The sequence below is a fragment of the Rana temporaria genome, chromosome 8 (assembly GCF_905171775.1).
Source record: "Rana temporaria chromosome 8, aRanTem1.1, whole genome shotgun sequence".
NCBI classification, from domain to species: domain Eukaryota; kingdom Metazoa; phylum Chordata; class Amphibia; order Anura; family Ranidae; genus Rana; species Rana temporaria.
In genome coordinates this window covers 58,453,897-58,477,794 of record NC_053496.1, presented here as the reverse complement: position 1 = coordinate 58,477,794, position 23,898 = coordinate 58,453,897, and the positions used below count along the sequence as shown (strand labels likewise).

Here is a 23,898-nt window from a genome sequence, read left to right as displayed (position 1 = left end):
CTTTGACATGGGGGAATTGGAGGTGTTTCGCATCTACAGATTCAGCCGTGAAGTCATCCTGGAAATAACCAGAACCCTGCAGGATGACATCACCAGCAAGACACACCGCGTACATGCAGTCAGGGCCAGATTAAGAACATCATGGGCCTGGTGCTGAGGATTTTGGTGGGGCCTTTTAGGCTGCATTCACACCTCCGCGACAAGTAACGCCGCGTACGCGGCGTATTTTGCCGCGAATAGTGTAATTTTTTTTTTACAAATCCTTCCTATTGCTTTGTATGGCCGAACGCCAATGCCGCCTGAAAAAAAGGGTCCGGGACTTTTTTTCATGCCGCAGGTGTATGGCGTCTATGAGATGTGAACCATCTCATAGACAGCAATGGAAATTCTCCCCTCCAGTGGCACGAGCGGCCGGCGTCGGGCGTTTTGTCGCGGAGGTGTGAATGGGGTGTAATAAATAATAAATAAATGCGTGGGAATGACATGAACGCAGCCCAGCCAAGGCAAGTGACCAAAGGCACAGAACCCAGAAGGAAGACCGGGTGAAGATGGAAGTGTCCAGGCCCCGCCTGATTCATCGCAGCACCGGAGGGCTCAGTCTGAAAATGTAAGTGTACACTAATGTGCTAATATGCTGTGCATACTTGTACATTGTGGCATAACCTACCCCAGGGCCTCTAAAAAGTAGTAATGTCGGGAAAGTTTACTACCGCTTTATTATCACAGGATCCCAGGAGCCTCTCATGGGGCCCCCTACTGACCCGGTGGACGGTGGCCCTTGGGCAGTGCCTAAGTGCACAGTTGCCAACATTTTAAAAATATTTTCAGGGCCACTTTTTTATATAAGTGCTATATTTAGAGTAGCTGAGATCCCCGATGTTCCTCTATACATCATAGTAGTAATCACAAAATTAAATGAGTACTAATAATGGGGCAGAACAAATATGAGAACTGATATTTCCTTTAGTTGAACTAACAAAAGTGTGTCCATTCTAGAGCTGGTAACATTGAGGATATTCAGTATAATTTTAAAGAACTGTTTTTGTGGGTAAGCGACATAGGGGAGGAGTATGGACGGTATATAAGTGGGAAGTATGTGCAGGTGAGGGAGAGGAATGTGGAGGGTCTAACAGTGGGCACTATGTACAGGAGAGGAGTACAAAGGGTACGGAAAAAAGCACTATGTACAGGAGAGGAGTGTGAAGGGTATGACAATGGGCAGTATGTACAGGAAGAGTGAGGGGGTATGACAGAGGGTAGTACGTACCAGAGAGAAGTGTGGAGGGTATGATGGGGCAGTATGTACAGGAGAGGAGTGTGGAGGGTATGACAGTGGGCAGTATGTACAGGAGAGGAATGTAGATGTATGATAGTGGGCTCTATGTATAGGAGAGGAGTGTGGAGGGTATGACAGTGAACACTATGTATAGGAGAGGAGTGTGGAGGGTATGACAGTGGTTACTATGTATAGGAGAGGAGTGTGGAGGGTATGACAGTGAGCAGTATGTACAGGAGGGGAGTGTGGAGGGTGCGACAGTGGGCACTAAGTACAGGAGAGAAGTGTATGACAGCAGCCACTATGTACAGGAGAGGAGTGTGAAGGGTATGACAGTGGGCGCTATGTATAGGAGAGGAGTGTGGAGGGTATGACAGTGGGCACTATGTACAGGAGAGGAGTGTGTAGGGTATGACAGTGGGTACTATGTATAGGAGAGAAGTGTGGAGAGTATGACAGCGGGCACTATGTACAGGAGAGGAGTGTGGAGAGTATGACAGTGAGCACTATGTACAGGAGTGGAAGGATATTTAGGGACTGAGTAGTGGTTAAGCGGGTCATACATGGATTGAAATTACGCCAATTATGCAGAGACCAGCCATAGTCAATCTATGTATGGGCTAGCTGGTTTTACACAAGTCAATCTATTAATCAACTTGAGTACAACCAGCCTGTTTTTTTTCTTAAAACAATCAGTGCTGCCAGCTAAAGTTAGCAACAGTAATCATTGTACGCACTGGCAGAACACAATAACACTGCAGAAGTGATTGCCCCATCCACAGGTCAGCAGGTGAGAGGGTGTGTGGGGACAGGCTGGGGAGAGATACTAGTCAGTGGCTGGGTAGGCACTGGTAGTATCAGAGCCAGATACACACAGGTTACATACGCCACAATCGTTAGAGCGAGAACAATAATTCTAGTACTAGACCTCCTCTGTAACTCTAAACATGTAACCTAAAAAAATGTAAAGCATCGCTTAGGATACCAAAAAAAAATGTGCTAACTTAACTAACTAACTGTTTTTTTAATGAATGAAACATTTTTTTCCAAAAAAACATGTTTGAAAAATTGCTGCGCAAATACCGTGCTAGAGCTGCACAATTAATCGTTAAAAAAATCGTGATCTCGATTCAACCCCCCTGACGATCTTCAATGCAGAGTTTGCTGATTCTTTCATATACAGTGAGGAAAATAAGTATTTGAACACCCTGCTATTTTGCAAGTTCTCCCACTTGGAAATCATGGAGGGGTCTGAAATTGTCATCGTAGGTGCATGTCCACTGTGAGAGACATAATCAAAAAAAAATTCCAGAAATCACAATTTATGATTTGTTAACTATTTATTTGTATGATACAGCTGCAAATAAGTAGTTGAACACCTGTCTATCAGCTAGAATTCTGACCCTCAAAGACCTGTTAGTCTGCCTTTAAAATGTCCACCTCCACTCCATTTATTATCCTAAATTAGATGCACCTGTTTGAGGTCATTAGCTGCATAAAGACACCTGTCCACCCCATACAATCAGTAAGAATCCAACTACTAACATGGCCAAGACCAAAGAGCTGTCCAAAGACACTAGAGACACAATTGTACACCTCCACAAGGCTGGAAAGGACTATGGGGAAATTGCCAAGCATCTTGGTGAAAAAAGGTCCACTGTTGGAGCAATCATTAGAAAATGGAAGAACCATGACTGTCAATCTCCCTCGGACTGGGGCTCCATGCAAAATCTCACCTCGTGGGGTCTCAATGATCCTAAGAAAGGTGAGAAATCAGCCCAGGACTACACGGGAGGAGCTGGTCAATGACCTGAAAAGAGCTGGGACCACCGTTTCCAAGGTTACTGTTGGTAATACACTAAGACGTCATGGTTTGAAATCATGCATGGCACGGAAGGTTCCCCTGCTTAAACCAGCACATGTCAAGCCCCGTCTTAAGTTTGCCAATGACCATTTGGATGATCCAGAGGAGTCATGGGAGAAAGTCATGTGGTCAGATGAGACCAAAATAGAACTTTTTGGTCATAATTCCACTAACCGTGTTTGGAAGAAGAAGAATGATGAGTACCATCCCAAGAACACCATCCCTACTGTGAAGCATGGGGGTGGTAGCATCATGCTTTGGGGGTGTTTTTCTGCACATGGGACAGGGCGACTGCACTGTATTAAGGAGAGGATGACCGGGGCCATGTATTGCGAGATTTTGGGCAACAACCTCCTTCCCTCAGTTAGAGCTTTGAAGATGGGTCGAGGCTGGGTCTTCCAACATGACAATGACCCGAAGCACACAGCCAGGATAACCAAGGAGTGGCTCTGTAAGAAGCATATCAAGGTTCTGGTGTGGCCTAGCCAGTCTCCAGACCTAAACCCAATAGAGAATCTTTGGAGGGAGCTCAAACTCCGTGTTTCTCAGCGACAGCCCAGAAACCTGACTGATCTAGAGAAGATCTGTGTGGAGGAGTAGGCCAAAATCCCTCCTCCAGTGTGTGCAAACCTGGTGAAAAACTACAAGAAACGTTTGACCTCTGTAATTGCAAACAAAGGCTACTGTACCAAATATTAACATTGATTTGCTCAGGTGTTCAAATACTTATTTGCAGCTGTATCATACAAATAAATAGTTAAAAAAAATCATACATTGTGATTTCTGGATTTTTTTTTTTGATTATGTCTCTCACAGTGGACATGCACCTACGATAACAATTTCAGACCCCTCCATGATTTCCAAGTGGGAGAACTTGCAAAATAGCAGGGTGTTCAAATACTTATTTTCATCACTGTAACAAGTGGAGAGACTTTCAGCTGTCAAAAGAAAATATCCGGGCAGTCTGCCAAGTTTTTAACAGGAAACATTGTAACTGACACTTCCTTCTTAGATCAAAGGGATACATGTCTGTGTGTAAAGAACAAATCTGGGCAGTCTGCGAAGTTTGTAAACAAAATGAAACATTGTAACTAACTAACATTGTAACTAAATTTAACCACTTAAAGTCCAACACTTGTTTCTTAAGTTAGAAAGCAATATTATTTGCTAGAAAATTACTTGGAACTGCCAAACATTATATATATTTTAGCAGAGACTCTAGGGAATACAATGGCTATTGCTGCAATATGTTATGTCACACTGCATTTTCCCACTTCAATGAATAATAAAAACCATAAAAACAAAACAGTGAAGTTAGCCCATTTTTTTTTTTTTAATGTGAAAGATGATGTTACGCCGCAACAATCGTGGGAGAATCGTGATCTATCTTCTAAGCAAAAAAATTGCAATTTTCATTTTAGCCAGAATCGTGCAGCTCTGTACCCTGCAACATAAAAAGTGCAAAGACCGCCATAGAGTAATTTTCTAGCAAAAAACAAATGATGATTTTTACATGTAGTAGAGAAGTGTCAGAATTGGCCTGGGTGGCAAGGGGTTAATTACCATGAGTAATATACAAATAATTATTATAAGCACTGTGATCCTATCAGTCTGCTGCAGTGTGTCAGCTTGTATTTATATTGGCCGCTCTGAATGTAGCTTCTGACAGGCTGTGCAAGCAGGCTCGTATCTCCGGAACCATAAATGATAGCCGTCACATATTTTCACCAGTTGTGGGGTAGCTCTTCCCATGCCTACCCCCAAATGTAGGGTTTCTGTGACCTCTGGTCATCGAGCTACAACCCCCCAAATTCGATCTTAGAAAAAAAAATCTTAAAAAAAAAAAAAAAAAAATTTTTTTTTTTTTTTTTTTTGGGCAAATGGGCCTATCTTGAGAAAGGGGCCTGGAGCTGCAGCTCCATCAGCCCCATTGTTAATCCGGCCCTGCATGCAGTACAGCCACTGGTGAAGGTCCTGGCAACACTGCATTTCCTGGCCACTGGATCTTTTCAAAGAACAAGTGGATTGTCGGCTGGGATGTCACAATCCACCATGAGCAGATGTGTGCACCAGGTTATCCCTGCAATCCTGAGACGCATGGCCAACCAAATCATAAAACCCACCCAGGAGGTCCAGCGGCTGAAGACAATGACAGATTTCTACCAAATTGACAGATTCCCACGCACTGTGGGGGCCATTGATTGCACCCATGTGGCACTACAGCCCCCCCGTGACATGGAGCACATATGCTGCAATCGCAAGCATTGGCATTCCATCAATGTACAGGTGATTGCCGATGCCCAATGCCTCATATGGCACGTCCGTGCCAAACACCCAGGATCCAGCCATGACAGCTTCATCTACCGGCAAAGCACCATCCCTACAGAATTTGAACAGAATGTGTACGGGAACAGCTGGCTGGTTGGTGAGTGACATGGGTGTCAGGTATGACTGTCCCCCCCCATGATGCAGACATCACGAGGGGCACATGCATGACTAACATCCTCCTGTCTTTTCCCTTCCAGGTGACGCGGCATATGCACTGGGTCCCCATATGCTGACTCCATTCCGGAATCCCCAAACACCAGGAGAGAGAAGATACAATGAGGCACACGCACGCACCCGTGGAGTGGCACATTTGGCCTCCTGAAGTCCCGTTTCAGATGCCTGGATAAGTCTGGGGGTACCCTGTTGTATTCCCCAGACTTTGTGTGCCAGATCATCGGGGCATGTTGCATGCTGCACAACCTCGCAGTGAGAAGGGGCCTGGAGATTGACATACGTGATGACCTGAGCCCCCAACCACATAATCCCCCCCTGCCAGAGGCTATCCCGTCTGCTGATGGAAGAGCCGTCAGGACACGCTTCGTGGAACGCTTCTTTTCTCGTTAAACACACACATTAATCATGGCACTATGAGAATGCACGCATGCACACCACTGTGGTCCCTAGCACACACACCCCACATCCACAATGAATTGGATTAGACCGAAGTACCCCCCATGGTACTAGGGAGCAGCAACGCCACGTCAAGGCTCCAATTATGTTGCTGTCCATTCATACACCTTTCACACGGGTCGTGGGGATCACTTCTCCCCAACGACTGAGGGTGACAAACCTTAAAGCCAGGATTGTCGTCCCCCCACATTCACACACCATTCACACTGAAAGCTGCACTACTCCCCGTGTGCAGGGAAATAAATTAAATTGACTCATAACCTGAGTATCAGAAAAATAAATAAGACTCATAACCTGAGTGCACAAAAAATAAACCAAAAAAATCAACGTCCCTTGCGTGGGCTCTTTCTTGTCCCTAAGGTTTTGGGCCGCTGTTGCCTGGTGCGAGCCGGGGCTGGGGGGGCTGGTGGAGCTGGGGGGGCTGGTGGTGGAACCTCCCCCAGTCTCTCCATAGCTGCCTGCCTGCCCTCCATTGCCACGGCTAGCCGGTGGAGGTAGCTATTCGTGGCAGCCTGCATCCGCAGCCGGCGGGTGATATTGCTGCGCTGCTGGCGCCTTGTCAGCCTCCCCTCCTCTCTGACAGCACCTGCCAGGCTCCGGACCTCAGTAACCAGCTCGGATGTGGTGTCCTGCAGGTCACCCATACAGGACAAAAGGGCTGCTCCGTTACCCACAACATCCTGCAGGCTCTCGTTTAGGAGCCGACTGTCCCCAGCCTGCTGCATAACGGCCTCCTTCAATGCCACAGTGCAGGCAGCATGGCTCTCGGCAGAGGATGCCAGGCTACCTGCGACCCGGGTCAGATCCCCCGCAAGAGTCCCAATGTGGCGGGTCTGCCTGCTTTGGTCCCTTGCAAGACTTAACTCCAGCTCTGCAGGGACTCCCCTTGTTTTTTTTAATGCCTTCCTCTGGGCAGGAGCGGATTGAGGCCGGGTGGAAGGGCTGGCCCTGAAGGGGCTGGGGTCCCGTGAGGGGCTTGCCCTGGAGGGGCTGGGGTCCTGTGAGGGGCTGGCCCTGGAGGGGCTGGGGTCCTGTGAGGGGCTGGCCCTGGAGGGGCTGGGGTCCTGTGAGGGGCTGGCCCTGGAGGGGCTGGGGTCCTGTGAGGGGCTGGCCCTGGAGGGGCTGGGGTCCCGTGAGGGGGAATCCCTGATAGGGATAGCAAGCCCTGAGGGGCTAAGTCTAATGAGGGGAGAGGTTTGGGAGGGGCCAGCAATGGGGGTCTCCACCAATAAATAAACAGTCTCCTCCTCTAACATGACCTGCTCCTCCTCCACTTCCTCCATCACATATGTAGGGGCAGTCTCCACCCTGGATGTGGTGGGTCGGTCTGCAGCTGATGATGGCCCAGCTCCATCCTGCACATCTGTGGAGGACACAAAACATTCAGATGTTGGTGGTCCCACACACTTGACACTTGTCCCCCCCCCCCCCACACACACACACATGCAACACACCCGAAAGAAGATAAAACACACTTACCTCTCCTCAAGGGCTGATCCCCAGAATCAAAGCCCTCCAGGCCCTCCACCAGCTCCCTAGCCAGGAACCTGGCCACAACAAGGTCCTCCGCTGTCAGGATGATCTTTTTGGCTGGTCCTCCTCCAGTTCCACTGGCATGTTTTCTTTTTGACATCAATTTCTCTTTCACTAATCGACGCAAGTCATTAATTTTCTTACGGATATGCCTGGGCTCCCTGTCTGCCACCCCCAAAGCATTCACCTGTGCTGTGATCTCCGCAAAAATTCTCACTTTATCAGCCTTGCCAGTGTAGGCACTCTGTGGCCCATAGAGGCGGTCCCCATGTTGGGAGAGGCCCTCAATAATCACAGCCCTCTCCTCAGGGCTGAAGTTGGTCATTCGCCCACCTGATTCATCATCAGCCATAACTGACCAACACACTGCAAACTACCTAGCTTACAAAAAAAAAGCTTGAGTACATTTGCACCTGTAGGGCGGAAGTCTGGGCTGATTTATGGACTGGGCGTTGGTAGTGGGCCGGCGGAGCTCAGGGCTCACGCCGGGGTGCAGTTCTGAGCATGTGCAGATTGGGGCATTTACCCCTGGATGTCACTGAGCATGTGCGGTCTAAAATGCGCCCCGGCATGACCCCTGCGCCACGGTCGGCACTTCATTAGCATATGGTGACTCCCATTTGGCTTTACCCCGCCTTACGCCGTCTAAAATCCGCCCCGCTGGGGCATCGTATACAAAAAAAGTTTCTTGAATCACCTAACTGCCGCTCCGCGCTGGACCGGTGTAGTCTAAAAATGATGCACCACGCCGGTGCAAATCTGCACCATTGTATATGAATCTGCCCCAGTGGCTCTGCACAGTAAGTCCCCATTCACATATGGCCATTTGGGATCGCACTGCTCAATTTGTCTTTTGAAAAGCTTCTTCAGCAACCAAGAAAAAAACAACAATGAGCAGCCATACAAACTTCCCCCAGTAAGAGGACTCTTCAAAAAGCTCGTAAGTGGTAAGAGATTATTGGACAGCCTCTTGACTGCATCAGAATGTCCTGTGATAAAGTACAGCTTTGTTGATAGGGGCACTGAAAGGCTGCAGGAGTCCTTAACAAATGGTATGGTACTTTAGGCTGGGTTCACATATGTGTGGCCGAGGCTTTGTGCCTGGGGTCTGGTGCATCCCTGTTCACTTGTTCAGGTGAGGTCTTGAACCCAGTTGGCCATGTATTAGAGCAGTAAAGTAGTACTAAAGGCAAAACTTATTTTTTAATATTGGATACAGTAAGGGAGGGTTATGACCCCTGACAGATTTTATTTCACCATCTGTGTCTCCCATTGCAGAGATTTACCTTCACTTCCTGTATTATAGTCAAGGAGGAAGTGAGAGGAAACCCATGCAAAGTCTCCCATTGGAAGATTTCCCCTCTAATACTTTTTTGGGGACAATCCAAAATTTGGGATTTTCTTTTCCTTTCACTTTCAATAATAATGGAATAGAGAGAGTGAATCTCCCCAACATTTATAGTGTTCAAATCCCTCTCCACTCTGTCCAAAACGAAGGCTCCGTTCACACCTAGGCATTTTTGGGCATTTTTCTGCATTTCAATAACCCCTGTTCACTTTTGAGCATTCTGTCGCCTGAAGCAAAACGCCCATTGCTCAAAAAAGTACAGGAGCTTCTTTTTTTGGCAGAATACAGGCGTTTTTTGGGGGTTTTTACATTGGTGACCTTTTGACCTATGCAAAATTGCGGCGACTTTCTGCCTGAAAACGATATGCTCAGGTGTGAATGCAGACCAAAGAAAAAAGTTTTGCCTTTAGGTATACGTTAAAGAAAAAAGAAACAACTGCACTTTTTGAAAGAAAGCAAAAAAGTGATTATACAAAAAAAGTAATGACACATAAGATCCATAATACCTCCATAACTGTAGAAGGCTTCCTTTTCCCTTACACACACAACGGTTCCCAAGATGTCAACCTGTTTGATTGGATGATCTTTGTAAAAAAATATACCTGTGTAAGAAAAAGAATTAGTGACAGAATGACAAGTGCTTGATAATATGATTCCCAAACAGGAATCCTGGGTAGCAAAGACTGTTACAATCACATAGCAGATAGATAGATAGGAGTGATAGATACAGCCAGGAACGGGGCTTTTGGAGGGGACTGCAAGGTATCCTCTTGCCTACTGACTATGGGCCCTGGCTTTTGAGGGGGCTCTATGTGCCTGGGGGACCTTTGTAGTGTTTTTGCTTCAGATTCGGGTCCATGCTCCGTCGGGAAACTTTCCTGACGTGCATTGCGGCAAATGACGTCGCAAGGACGTCATTTGCTTCTAAGTGAACGTGAATGGCGTCCAGCGCCATTCACGTTTCACTTACGCAAACACCGTGAAATTCAAATTTCACGGCGCGGGAAGGCCGGCTATACTTTAGCATTGGCTGCCCCTACTATTAGAAGGGGCAGCCTTGCGCTAAAAGTAGCCGTACGGAAACTCCGTACCTGGCTTGCGCGGGGCCCGCGCAAGCTTGTGAATCAGTGGTAGTATGCAATTTGCATACTACACGCTGATACACAATGGGAGCGCCCCCTATCGGCCCCCGCAAGAATGCAGCCTAAAATCTGCGAGGCATAAGAGCCTTATGCCGCGCAGATTTTAGCCTGCAGTCGGTGTAACGAGGTTCCTGAATCAGGAGCACTCGTTACACCGGAGCAAGTAAGCACTTGCGCTGCGTAACCTATGGTTGCGCGGGCGCAAGTGCTTCTTGAATCTGGGCCACAGACTTTGGGAACCTAGGACCTGGATACAGATTTGGGGCTTCTGTACCCAAACAAGTATTTATTGCTTCAATCCCCCTCTTAGACTCAGAGACTCTAAGAGCCCTTTCACACGGGTGCGTTTTTGCAGCGTTTTTGCCGCATTTTGCCACTCATAAAACGCTTCAAAAACGCCCCTCTCCAATGAAATTAATTGAAAACGCTGTAAAAAAGCGCTAAAATAGCGGTGTTTTACGCTATAGGCGTTTTCAGTGTGAAAGGGCTCGAAGAAGAAGGTTATAATCAGCATCAAACAACTTGAGGCCGGTGTCTCCTGCTGGTATGTGTAATCTGTGTGAATTTACAATAAAGTCAGATCCAGTTTGCACCTAAGCTAGTGTCCTCTAGCTGATGGGTGAAATTGTCAACTATAATACCTGGTTACTGGTTCCAGAGTGGAGGAAGCTGTATCTTGGTGGGAGTACCAGGCGGTTCATCACAGAAAGAAAGATAGATAGATAGATAGATAGATAGAGAGAGAGAGAGAGAGAGAGAGAGAGAGAGAGATAGAGATAGATAGATAGCTAGATAGAATATAATATACAGTGGAACCTTGGATTACGAGCATAATCCGCTCCAGGAGAATTCTCGTAATACAAAGTATTCGCATATCAAAGCGAGTTTCCCTGTTGAAGTCAATGGAAACAAAAATAATTTGTTCCGCATTGACTTCAAAGGCATGCAATACCGCATGCAGCCAGGGGCACGGGGCGCCGGGGAAAATCGGAAATGGCCGAAAAGACACGAGGACACTTCGGCTGACCTCGGCAACCCTCGGAAAGACTTTGTTCCCGAGATTTGCCGGGCCTTTTTATGCATTTCCGAACTGCGACGCTCGGCTCCGGCGCACCCCCCCCCCCCCTCACCTCAGGCCAAATACGGTACGAGTTACTCGTAAACCGAGGTTCCACTGTATACTGTAGATTACATATCAATAGATATTCACAAGGTTTGCTCTAGTACTAGGAGACAACATAAATGTAGCAGACTTGAATACATTTCAGCTTAATATACTAATGGATATTAATAAGAAGAAGAATAAAGAATAGTAAATAATAATAATTTTGTTTAATTTAGTCTAATCTGTGCTCACTTTAAACAGACATTATATGCAGTAAAATGTTAAGGGGAAAAATAAATTCTCAATTATTGTAGTATTTACTTAAATTAATTAGCCAGATAAAGGGTTTGCTAAATGGAAGAGATGCATTGACAGTGACACACAATAATACGAAATATAATCTCTGTGCAACACTGTTCAGCAAAAAGCGCATGTAAGAAGATTTAGTCCTTAGTAAATTACAGATGTTTCAGTAACACAGAAAAATAACATTTTGTTCAATTATATTTGCATATACTCAAGAGATTAATACTCATGCCAAAGGGAGTGCTCACAGGGTGTGCCAGGTGTGTCTAATCACCCCGTATGGAGAAGATTACCCCTGTTTAGACCCCTGATTCTTCACCAAAGCCCCGGGGCTCCTAAATTTGTAAAAAATAAGAATAAAATAACTACTGATACCATCCACTGCCCTACTGACAGCGTCCATTGCTCTACTGACACTGTATATATACTTGCATACGTGTTTGAGTTTTGGGGGGCATGCCCTAATACAGGGCTCGACAAATCCCGGGCGCCAGGTCGCCATGGTGACTAGAAATGGTGTTCTGGCGACTTGGCTTTTTTGTGAGCTGGTGCCATCTTGTGGTTAGCCGTTGGTATTACAAGTTATTACCACCAGATGTGTAAGCTGACGCCATCTCGTGGTGGCCGTTGGTATTACAAGTTAAGCATTACAAGTTAAACAGCAATTCTAATGTCATTTTTCACTATTTTTCACTGCCATCTCCTTCCCTCTAATTAGAACCCCCAAACATTATATATATTTTTTATCCTAACACCCTAGAGAATAAAATGGCGATCGTTGCAATACTTTCTGTCACGCCGTATTTGCGCAGCGGTCTTACAAGCGCACTTTTTTGGGGAAAAATTACACTTTTTTTAATTAAAAAATAAGACAACAGTAAAGTTATCCCCATTTTTTTTTATATTATGAAAGATAATGTTACGCCGAGTAAATTCATACCCAACATGTCACGCTTCAAAATTGCGTCCGCTCGTGGAGTGCCGACAAACTTTTACCCTTTAAAATCTTCATAGGCGACGTTTAAAAAAATCTACAGGTTGCATGTTTTGAGTTACAGAGGAGGACTAGAATTATTGCTCTCACTCTACCAATCGCGGCGATACCTCTCACATGTGTGGTTTGAACACCGTTTACATATGCAGGTGCTGCTCACGTATGTGTTCGCTTCTGCGCGCAAGCTCGTCGGGACGGGGTGCGTTTTCTGGCTCCTAACTTTTTATCTGGCTCCTAGATTCCAAGCAAATTTGTCAAACCCTGCCCTAATATCATAGGCTGTGCACACCTTATGACTCATACACATACTGTGGGCATTTGTACCTAGAACTTTTCTTGGTTCCCCAGTGCTACCAATCAAATTCAACCTTTTTAGACTGATTCTGTCACATTCCATGGCAAGCTTCAATCTAATTGGTGTCTTTAAGGAAATAAATGTTTTGAGCATCCAACCTCTGACACATTAGTCTCAGTCTATAAACCATACAACATTGTACACTGGTACATTTCTCAGCAAGTGACTAGTTGCAGAATAATTTACCTGAAACTTGATTGGACTCCTTTAATTCTAAAATATCCTTGATGTACAACCTGGCATGTGATAGGAACACAGGATCCAAACCCCATAGAAGTAAAGGTGGTTCTTCCATAAAACTTGCCTGCATTCAGTGACCTGAGAATAAGAAAAGCGACAGTATATAGTCAGTTTGTAAGGATGAAATCGAAATATTGTGAAGTTTATAACAAAGTCCAGCAGAGAATATTAGTCTCCCTTGGGATGGACAGGAAGTGGGCGGAGCTGGGAACTCAGGAGCAGTGGTCTTGTCACTGGAATCCTTGACAAATACAAGGTCATAGAAGATGTTATGCGCACTTCTCCTCATCTAGCAGTAGAGGGAGGAATGCTTGAATGGCAATTATTTTGAAAGCCAGTAGCTAACAAAGATTGTCTTGTGTTTGGAGCATAGGTGACTCCCATGGCTAATTTGTAACAAAAACAGCTGCTCATTATTTAGACCAGGGGTCTCCAAACTTTCTAGAGAAGGGGCCAGTTTACTGTCCTTCAGACTTTGGGGGGGCCGGACTGTGCCCTGTGAAAGTAAACAATGCCCGATCTTTGGTATTAGCAGGAGAAATAGTTGGTGTTAGTGGGAGGCATAGTGGCCCATTCTTGTTGTCAGAGGTAGGAATTATGCCCCATTGTTAGAGTCATTGGAAGGAATAGTGCCCCATTGTTGGTATCAGTGGGAGAAATAATGCCACATCCATTGGAAGTAAGAGTGCCCAAATGTTGATGTCAGTGGAAGAAAGAGTGCCCAAATGCTGGTGTCAGAGGCAGGAAAAATGCCTCTAGGGCCAGATAAAGGCAAGCAAAGGGCCCCATGGCCGCAGTTTGGAGACCACTGATTTAGACACTTCTAGGCTTCTTCTAAACATTTCCTTGTGTATCCTGCAAGTTCAGGACAGGTGAGGTACAGTACTTATTACTCACTGATGTTCCAGTTACATAAGGTAAAGTGTTCAGCAATTTGACAACACCCTCTGTCTGCCGCAAACATGTTTCCTCCCAGTTTAATTAATGCAAGTTGGGAAAAATCCATAGCAGAACCAGTCTAACTACATTTCCCCATAGCCATATAAAACTGCAATAGCCTGAAATTGTTCCACAAAGGGTAATGTGTTTCTCTTATCCATTTCCAAATAAGATAGGCTATGTTAGCTTTGGCCACTGGGAAATGTTTGAAGTTTATTGCTGAATTCATAATATACCTTGTACATGTGATAAGATAAAAAGCATATAATAAATATAGGGCATATTCCAGGGGCCCTGTAAACATTATGTCTGGACTACAAGTGGCAGTGCTTAAAGTGGTTATAAACCCCTACACATACCCACTGAAGTGACTGGCCTCAGGTGATGCACAGAGATTAAACAAATCCTTCTACATAAGTTAAACCTGTTTATCTGCAGCACCCTCTCCTCTACAGGCTTCTAAAACACATGGATCAGAGGCTATTTTTTTATTTTATTTAGCTCCACAAGGCACAGGACCGGGATCTCACATAACACACTGCAAAAGCACAGAGAAGGAAACTGAGTGTAATCTGAAACCTGAGTGGAGGTCACACACACAAACTCAAGCTTATAGGGAAACAAGCACAACAAAGACTGTCAATCTCCCGAGGATCTGTGGAGTTAGGATAGCCTGTCAAAAACAACTAATGCAGATATTTCCAGCATGCACGCCTGACAGAAGCCGGACAGACCGATATACACACAGGCAGAATGTCGGCTGGTATTTTTTGTACCGGCAAATGTCTCCCGACATTCTGCCTGTGTGTTCGGGGCTTTACACTCTACAGCAGGGGTGCCCAATCAGTGGCCCAGGGGCCACATGTGGCCCACGGAGCCCTCTGATGTGGCCCACGACCTCCTGCTCTGGGATAGAATAAAATACTGTTGTTAAAAGGTACGTTTATTACTGCAATTACAGTGTATATATGGGCATATCTGTTCTGCAGTGGTTACTGGGCTGCTTTTAAACAGATCTGCAGATGCAGAGCAGTGCACCTGCGAGTTACCTGCACTGAGCCATAGACTTCTATTACCTGCGAGTTTGGTGAGCTTTCTAAAAGTGCACCACACCTACAGGATATAATAGAAGTCTATGGCAAAGCGCAGCTAACCTGCAGGAAAGCCACAGGGGAACAGTGCTGCACTTGCAGTGCGGCTGAACAACAGTACATCGGTGTCAAAGCAGCCCCTTTCACACAGTCCAACCCAATCTGACCCTCCATTCATCTCTAAGAAGAGGCAGATGTAAACGGACCTCCAATCCGATCCTCAAAAAAAAGAAGAGTAGAGTGGGCTGCCATCCACCCGCTGTGCTCATTGTGGCCCGCAACCGGTTACCAAGTCGCTTAAGTGGCCCTCACTCTTCAAAAGGTTGGGCACCCCTGCTCTACAGTGTTATACCAAGCAGTGTTATCAGCCCTCACAAATACAGTACCATGAGTTAGCATGGTCACCCTAGGACAAGAAGTGTGATACTGGCCACTAGAACTGGTATGCTGAAATATATTATTTTTTTCTTTTACATACACATTAAAGCTGAATTCTAAACAAGCAGTAAATACACAGTCAAGATAAATGAATAGGAATGTACCCGACTAAGTATTTGTATTTCTTTTCAGTAATGTTTGTGATTCAGGTTCCCAGCAAGAATCCTTGACCATCAATGCAGTTGCAATAGTCAAGAACACCTTCCAACCTGTAAATTACTCCACGAAGGAGCAGAAACACATTAATGTGGTCATCTCTCCATTTTCCTCTACTGTCAGGATATTAATGGCTGGTACAGGTCAACTTCTGCAGAGCTGGATAGTGCCGGCCACCCTCTCCCAATCTGAATGCAGCTGATTTGGGGAATACAGGAAGCTGATATCAAGACAAATGTTGGTACTTATATTGTATAGACTGTGACAGGAAGTCAGGTAAATCTGTGGGTGTTGTCACTGATGGAACATACATTTCTGCCTTGTTTAGACGATACACAGATTGTTATCGGGCGTCGGCTACAAACATAGCCAGAGGAAGGCTAGAGGCCGTTAGAAAACTTCAGCTGTTCAGAATGAAGCAATCAAGGCCTTTATAAGTAGCCAGAGGGTTACCACTTGGTTGCTGCATCACTCCTAAGGCTGTGTGAGTAGGAGAGCAGTGCCAGAAAGTCTCCTGATGAGGTGAGGAGACCATTGACTTTTTCCTGTGTTATCAATGTCAAAAGACTACTGTTTGTGCTGTATGACCAGCATTGTCTGCCCAGCGCTAGGCTGAGCCAGACTCCTTAGATAGGTTCCTGTGTGGAAGGTAGACGCCCAGAGTGGCCAGGATTTATTTTATATTTGATTTTGTTTATGCTGTTTGGATGCTTGCAATTATTTTCCAGCAAGATGGAAAAATAAACCAAAAACTTTATTTTTCAACTGTCTTCGACTGCCAGTCTGTATAAAATCAGTGTGTGGTGAACCCAAGCAAGGGGTCACACACCCCGCTACCGAGCTAACCCCTCACAAGACACAATTAAAAATAATTTTTGATAGATACATAGGCGGTTATTTACGAAAGGCAAATCCAATTTTCACTACAAGTGCAAACTACAGGTGCAAAGTGCACTTGAAATTGCACTGAAAGCACACTTGGAAGTGCAGTCGCTGTAGATCCGAGGAGGACATTCCGGGAAAATAAAAACAGCATTTTAGCTTGCACATGATTGGATAATAAAATCAGCAGAGCTTCCCCTCATTTCAGATCTACCCCTCAGATTTACAGCGACTGCACTTCCAAGTGCACTTTCAGTGCAATTTTAAGTGCACTTTGCACTTGTAGTTTGCACTTGTAGTGCAAAGTGGATTTGCCTTTCGTAAATAATCCCCATCCTGTATCTGCAGTCCTAGGTGTTCTTTAACATCTGCCTTTAATTTAAGTTAAAACAGTCTGCTGGCTCCAAGAATAAAGAAACTGGATGAACTCTACATTTATTTTCCATCACAGTCAAAACTATTATCCTTGTTCCACATAAGAAAGAGATATTATTATTTTATAACACCTGTGCTCTCTGGAGCTGCTCCGAGCAGCTCCATCCTTGTGACATCACTATAGGGAGGCTATTGGAAAGAATGCTCCAATAGCTGCCAAGTGTTCCATCTTGCTAGTACAGAGTTAGAACACCCCCAAGCAAACTGAAGCCTCTGGATTTGGGCTTGGCCAAGTGTTGAGGTGTATAGTCAAATTCCAGGGCACAGTAACATCGTTAGAGTAATATTATTCAGTGCTATCCTATTCTTTGTGACCTTTTGTACTTTGGAAAACCAAACCCCTCAACAATTGATTCTCTGAACTCTTGCAGGTTCATACTCTACGATTTGGTCATGTTGTCTGGAAAAAGCATCTGCTCTCCCATTATCCCTTTGTGATCTCCACTGAGCCTTGCCTTTGAATTTTGTGGCCAGAATATTAAAGTAGAACAAAAAGGAAAAAACGTTATTTCTAGTACTGGACAAAGGTGAAAGGGACAAGAACTATTTGTTTTTCTTTTTTGCTGTCTGCGGCCCAATTAGGGAAATTCACCTTCTCTATTTGTCCCATTTAGCATAAGGTGACCAGATTTTTAAAATGAAATCCGGGGACATATTTTTTCTTTAATAGTAATGGCAACAATCAGCGACTCTCTGCCCATTGCCGCCCACCTCACAGCCTCTCAAGTCTTACTCTTCGGGCCCCGGCTACTACTGGATGGGGAGCGGAGGAAGATCACCCCGCCAGGGAAGGCAAGGAGATAGGCAGGTGGCTGGCCAGGATTTGAGCCAAGGCAGAAGAACATGCGAGTGGAGCTGAATGGGCATGTGCCTGAAACTGAAGAAATATTCCCTCCGCTCCGACCAGCACATCATCAGAAAGGGGCACAGATAATGGGGAAAATACAAACCCCCTATGCTAGTAGGCATGGCGGAGCGGGGGGGTGCAATTCAAAAACATTTTTTTAATTAAAGGCACAATCTCTCCCTCCTTCTAAGGGCTCTCTCGTCTGCAGAGAGACGTGTGAAGCCCAAGTGCATGGGTTCATCTTCACAGACCGACTCGGTACCAGGAGGCATGGGAGGTGAGGGAGGCAAGGGTGGGACTGCAAAGCTCAACAAGAGAGACAACTGTACAGGAGGCTTCCGCAAGCACTCCTTAAGAGAGAATCTCTCTCCGAGTCTGGAGTCAATGAGGATGGCAAATGTGATCAACCTCTCCAGCTCAGTAGGTATATCTTGGGCTGCTATCTCCTCCTTGATGTTATCCGAGAGACCATGAGAAAAAGAAGCCACGAGGGCCTCATTGTTCCAAGCAACCTCTGCTGTCAGAGTCAGCAAACGTCCTCGTACTCTGTTTGATGGACATGAGGCACCCTTTTGAAGGAAGCCACAAATTCTGGGTAACTCAGGACCATGGGTTTTTGCGTCTCCCATACAGGGTTTGCTCGGGCCAAGGCTCTGTCAGAAAGCAAAGATATCACGAAGCCCACTTTGCTTCTGTCCGTGGGAAACGCCTGGGGCAGCATCTCAAAGTATATCTCAACCTGGTTGAGAAACTCTCTGCACTGAACTGGATCGCCCCCTAATCACTGGGGAAGCGAAGCGGAACCAGACATACCTCTTAGAGAGGTAATACTCGAGGGGGCTGCGTGCAAAGAGACTACCGGATCGACCACAGTGGGAGATTCTAGACGAGCCGTGCAACTCAGGAGCATCTGTATCGCCGTGGCAAATTGATCCATGCGGTGATCCAGGTCATCCAATCTGGAAAAAATATTACCAACAAGTGGATTGGCTGCATCTTCTGAATTCATGGCCTTTGCCTACTGTCAGAAACCATGAATCAGACCGAGACAGAAGTACAGTTAAATCACACTTGTTTTATAATAAAAATAAAAAGGTAAACAGAGTAAGCGTAGTCATAACATAGCCAAAGTTCAGTAACCGGATCAGGTAGTCGGCCAAGCCAATGTTGAAGAGCCAGCGATAAAGGTAGTAGTACAGCAAGCAGGATCTGTAGCCAGAGGGAACGTCAGTCAAGCAGGTCTTCAACAGGAATGCAGGAGAAAGTCTCTTGTGATGTTAACACAGGCGAAGACAGAGAGCAAATGAACTGGAAGGCTTTAAGTAGGCAGAGCTGACAAGTTTGAGGCAAAATTTGGTCGGAAAAAAATCAATGGTTTTCTTGTCGGAATTTCCGATCGTGTGTACGGGGCATAACATGTTTATTATTTTTAGGTTTTATAGATTAGATGCACAAGTTTGGGAGCACATCGCTTCTGCAAGTACTCAAGCATAGCTGTTTATTCTTATTGCCCTTGATGGACACAATGGGGCGTGTATTTACTAAATCTGGATTGTGCAAAATCTGGTGGAGCTCTGCATAGAAACCAATCAGCTTCCAGGTTTTGGTGGCAAATATTAAATGAACAAACTGAAGTTAAAGCTGCCAGATTCTGAGTGCTGTTTTTTTTAATCTCCCCAATACTGTGCTTAGTGCAGAACAATCTCGCCACAAACCCTTTTTATTTGAAAAAATACACATTTTAAATTTTTACATGTAGCACCAGGCTCCCAATGACAAGGGCGCTACTTTAAATTTAGGGGGCATCTGAGCCATAGTTGGGCTCAGACTCAAGTAATTCTATGTAAATTCGCCTCTGTTCTGGCTGTGGTTGTGCTCGATAGAAGTTTCCCCCTGTTGCCTGTGGGTGGCGTTACCACCTCAGGCCCATGTTGAAACTTGGGCGAACCATGGTGTACTAAGTGACCCTTCTCGGCAGCAGCCCAGTGGGAGTGGTGCCCCCCTGTGCATGCTGGGAAGGGCTACTTAAAGGACAGACACGGTCTTTCGGGGGCCTTCGCATCGTGGCCCTCCTGGCGCAAGGAGAGTGTGCATGATTCCAGCCCGGGACCACGTTGGTCTAAGGCTGTACTCCCATCAGGTAGGCCCAGCTATGCTGACTGGGGCCTATGGTTCTACAAGGGATCCCAAGCTGTCCATCCAAGCGAGGGAAGCTTCTTAGCGAAGGAAACCGGGGAGGACCTGCCCTGGAGGAGACAAGCAAAGTAGGCTGATGTCTCGGGATAGGCCTGGTGACCTCGTTAAGGAAAGGGATTCACTATGCAATTTGTCTTACACTCTGCCGGATTGGCTTAAAGGCTCTTTTGCTGTAAGAGAGGAAGTTTGAGACTGAAATCCTGTGGCAGAGGATTCCTGACAACCCATCCTGTGTTCTCAGACGGTCTGTGGCAGAGACTGTTCCTATACTGTCCGTGCATCATTCCGGGTGCTAGGCCATATGAGAGGGGTCTATCCGGGTAAGCAATACCCACTCAAGAGTGAGTGGTGAATACTGAAACTTTGAATACTTTTTTGTGCATTCTGTACTGTGTATCTGAACCTTCCCCTTCTCTCTAAAGCCCTGTATACACGATCGGTTTGTCTGATGAAAACAGACCGATGGACCGCTTTCATCGGACAAACCGATCGTGTGTGGGCCCATCGTTGAAAAAAAAAAATAGAACATGTTTTAAAATTGTCCTATGGATAAAAAACTGATAGAAAAAAAGGATCGTCTGTGTGGAACGCCATCGGAGAAAAATCCATGCATGCTCAGAATCAAGTCGATGCATGCTCAGAAGCATTGAACTCCATTTTTCTCAGCACGTCGTAGTGTTTTACGTCACCGCGTTGGACACGGTCGGATTTTTGACTGATGGTGTGTAGGCAAGACTGATGAAAGTCAGCTTCATCGAATATCCGTCGAAAAAATCCATTGGATTAGATTCCATCAAATATCCGATTGTGTGTACAGGGCATTACTCTCTACTTCCTTCACAAGTTTTATGCAGCAAAAATAAAGCCTGCAGTTGAAGGTTTTACATCTTGTGTGGACATTGCAATTTCTACAGACTTCCTTCCCTAGACAACGAACTTAAATGTAACGTGCAAAACCCAAAAATCTAAACCAGCAGCTTCTACGGGGGTAGTGCTACATACAAAAAGAACAATACAAAACGGACATCTGTAGAATTACATGCAGTGTAGATTAAATACTGTCCATGATGCTTTTTTTTATTTGCACAGTACTCAATTCTGACTCAAGTGCACTAATACAGCTAACATCACCTCAAGCATGCATTGTATATTAAAGTTGTTGTTTACAACTGTGGCCACATTGAATAGGGAATAGTTTCTATTGGTTATTACACTTTGGACCCTAACTTTGTTTTATTTGCTCACTTCCTGTCCTAGTGACCACAAAAATAAAAAGTCAGGGGGAATCCTAAAAGAATGCTATTAGGGGAAGTGAGAAAACTCTTTAGAAAAGTATCTCTAAATACCGCATAGTTCCTCTGCCTGGAGCTCGTTGTATTCCTGTAAAAGGCAGAGCTTTCTATTGCTTGGACTCTTGGCTTATAACAGTTGATAATTGTGGTTTGCACACCGAGAAACCACTTTTATCACATCTGTACATATTTTCCGTCATGGTTCTTTCGCAATACATGAGGTCGTGAAAGGTTCAGTATATACAGGAAAACATACAGTTGATGGGTTTGTCGTTGTGAGTAAGCCCAATTGGTAGAGAGCTTGGACAGAAGGCTCTTGCCATGGTTTCTTTGCTGTGAAGATCTTGCATAGATCACCTCTGCTGCTTGCCTCCTCAGTCTAAACACATATAAGAGCTGAATGTTTCTCATTCAAATACACAGCAATTGTTTTCTGAACTCCATCAGTTCTGCAGGCATAACTTATATAGGTAGTGACCATTGAGATCTTCACAATTGTAAATGATATACTGTGTATATAGTGGCAAGTCAAATGGAAAGTCAAAATGGAATTCCATGATCACTAAGGCCCCGTACACACCATAGAATCCATCCGCAGATAAATCCCAGCAAATGGGTTTCAGCGAAAGATAGATCCTATGGTGTGTACACGCCAGCGGATCTTTTTCCGCGGATAAATCTCCCCTGGGATAGATTCCAGCAGATCGGATATTTGCTGACATGCACAACATATCCATCTGCTGGAATCCATCCCAACGGATGGATCCGCTGGTCTGTACAGACTCACCGAATCCATCCGTCCGAAGGGATCCCCCGCATGCGTCGTAATGATTTGACGCATGCGTGGAATTCCTTATATGACAGCGTCGCGCACGTCGGCGCGACACGTCATCGCCAGAGGATTTCGGCGCGGATTTCAATGCGATGGTGTGTACACACCATCGCATGAAAATCCGCCGAAATCCACGAGAGGATTTATCCGCGGAAACGGTCCGCTGGACCGTATTCGCGGATAAATTCTATCGTGTGTATGGGGCCTAAGGGCCAGATTCAAAAAAATTTGCGGCTGTGTAACGTAACCCGTTTACGTTACACCGCCGCAAGTTTTCAGTATAAGTGCCTAATCCTCAAAGCACTTACCTGGAAACTTGCGGCGGTGTAACGTAAAGTCGTCCGGCGCAAGCCCGCCCAATTCAAATGGGGCAGGTACCATTTAAATTAGGCGCGCTCCCGCGCCAGACGTTCTGCGCATGCTCCGTTCGCAATTTTCGACGTGCTTTGCGCGAACTTACGGCGGCCCGACGTGTTTGTGAATCGCGACGTGCGTTACCTACTTACGCCGGGAAAAAAAAATTCAAAAGCGATCGCCGTAACTGATAATTTGCATACCCGATGCTGGAATACGACGCAAACTCCCCCCAGCGGCGGCCGAAGTATTGCATCCTAAGATCCGATGGTGTAAGTCAATTACACCTGTCGGATCTTAGGGCTATCTAGGCGGAACTGATTCTATGAATCAGCCGCATAGATACCACAGGAGATACGACGGTGTATCAGGAGATACGCCGTCATATCTCCTCTGTGAATCTGGCCCTATATACCTTTTTTACACTATACTAAATGATGGATGAATAACTAAGTGCTGCCAATACTCCTGGTATGCACTGCAATTATGACTGGAACTGTTAACCTTGCTAGGAGTTGCGTACAGTTGCACCTCAGAAATTTATAATGGGGATGTATTGAGTCACTTTATAACTTCTCATTTTTAACCTTTCTTCCCCCCCATCAATATAATTTTTTTAAATGTCATAACTATGATGCCGCGTACACACGGCCGTTTTTCGGCATGAAAAAAAAACGACGTTTCTAAAAACGTCATTTAAAATCATCGTGTGTGGGCTTCACATCGTTTTTCGGCTTCTGAAAAAAAATCGTTTTTCGGGTTGTAAAAAATGATTGTGTGTAGGCTAAACGACGTTTTAAACCCGCGCATGCCCAGAAGCAAGTTATGAGACGAGAGCGCTCGTTCCGGTAAAACTACCATTCATAATGGAGTAAGCACATTCATCACGCTGTAACAGACAAAAAAGCGCAAATCGTCTTTTACTAACTAGGAATCAGCTAAAAGCAGCCCAAAGGCGAATAGAACTTCCCCTTCAGAGTGCCGTCGTACGTGTTGTACGTCACCGCGCTTTGTTCATCATTTTGTAAAAACGATGGTGTCTGGGCAACATCGTTTTTAATGATGAAGTTGGAAAAACTTAGTTTTTTTTTCATGCTGAAAAACGTCGTTTTTTTTCATGCTGAAAAACAACAGTGTGTACGCGGCATGAGAAACACTAAGTTACAAATTTGTAAATGTGTGGATGGTCATCCATTGTCTGCATACATGAAAATATTCTGCACTTCTGTTATTTTCTCCTATTCCCATCATTACTGGAAAGATCATCATTTTATTCCAACTATTCCAGTTACAGTAAAACCATGGATTGCGAGTA

At 45.4% G+C, this 23,898-nt stretch overlaps 1 protein-coding gene across 1 annotated transcript in view; it reads right to left on the bottom strand.

Moving 5' to 3' along the window:
* The window catches only part of STN1 (STN1 subunit of CST complex), a 93,128-nt gene that overhangs the window by 54,347 nt on the left and 14,883 nt on the right, over positions 1-23,898 (bottom strand). Inside the window, exons 2-3 of the mRNA XM_040361844.1 lie at positions 13,068-13,199; positions 9,486-9,581 (exon numbers count right to left, since the gene is read on the bottom strand). Coding sequence (XP_040217778.1) covers positions 9,486-9,581; positions 13,068-13,191 — 220 coding nt within the window. The 5' untranslated portion in view covers positions 13,192-13,199. The remainder of the gene's footprint in view (positions 1-9,485; positions 9,582-13,067; positions 13,200-23,898) is intronic.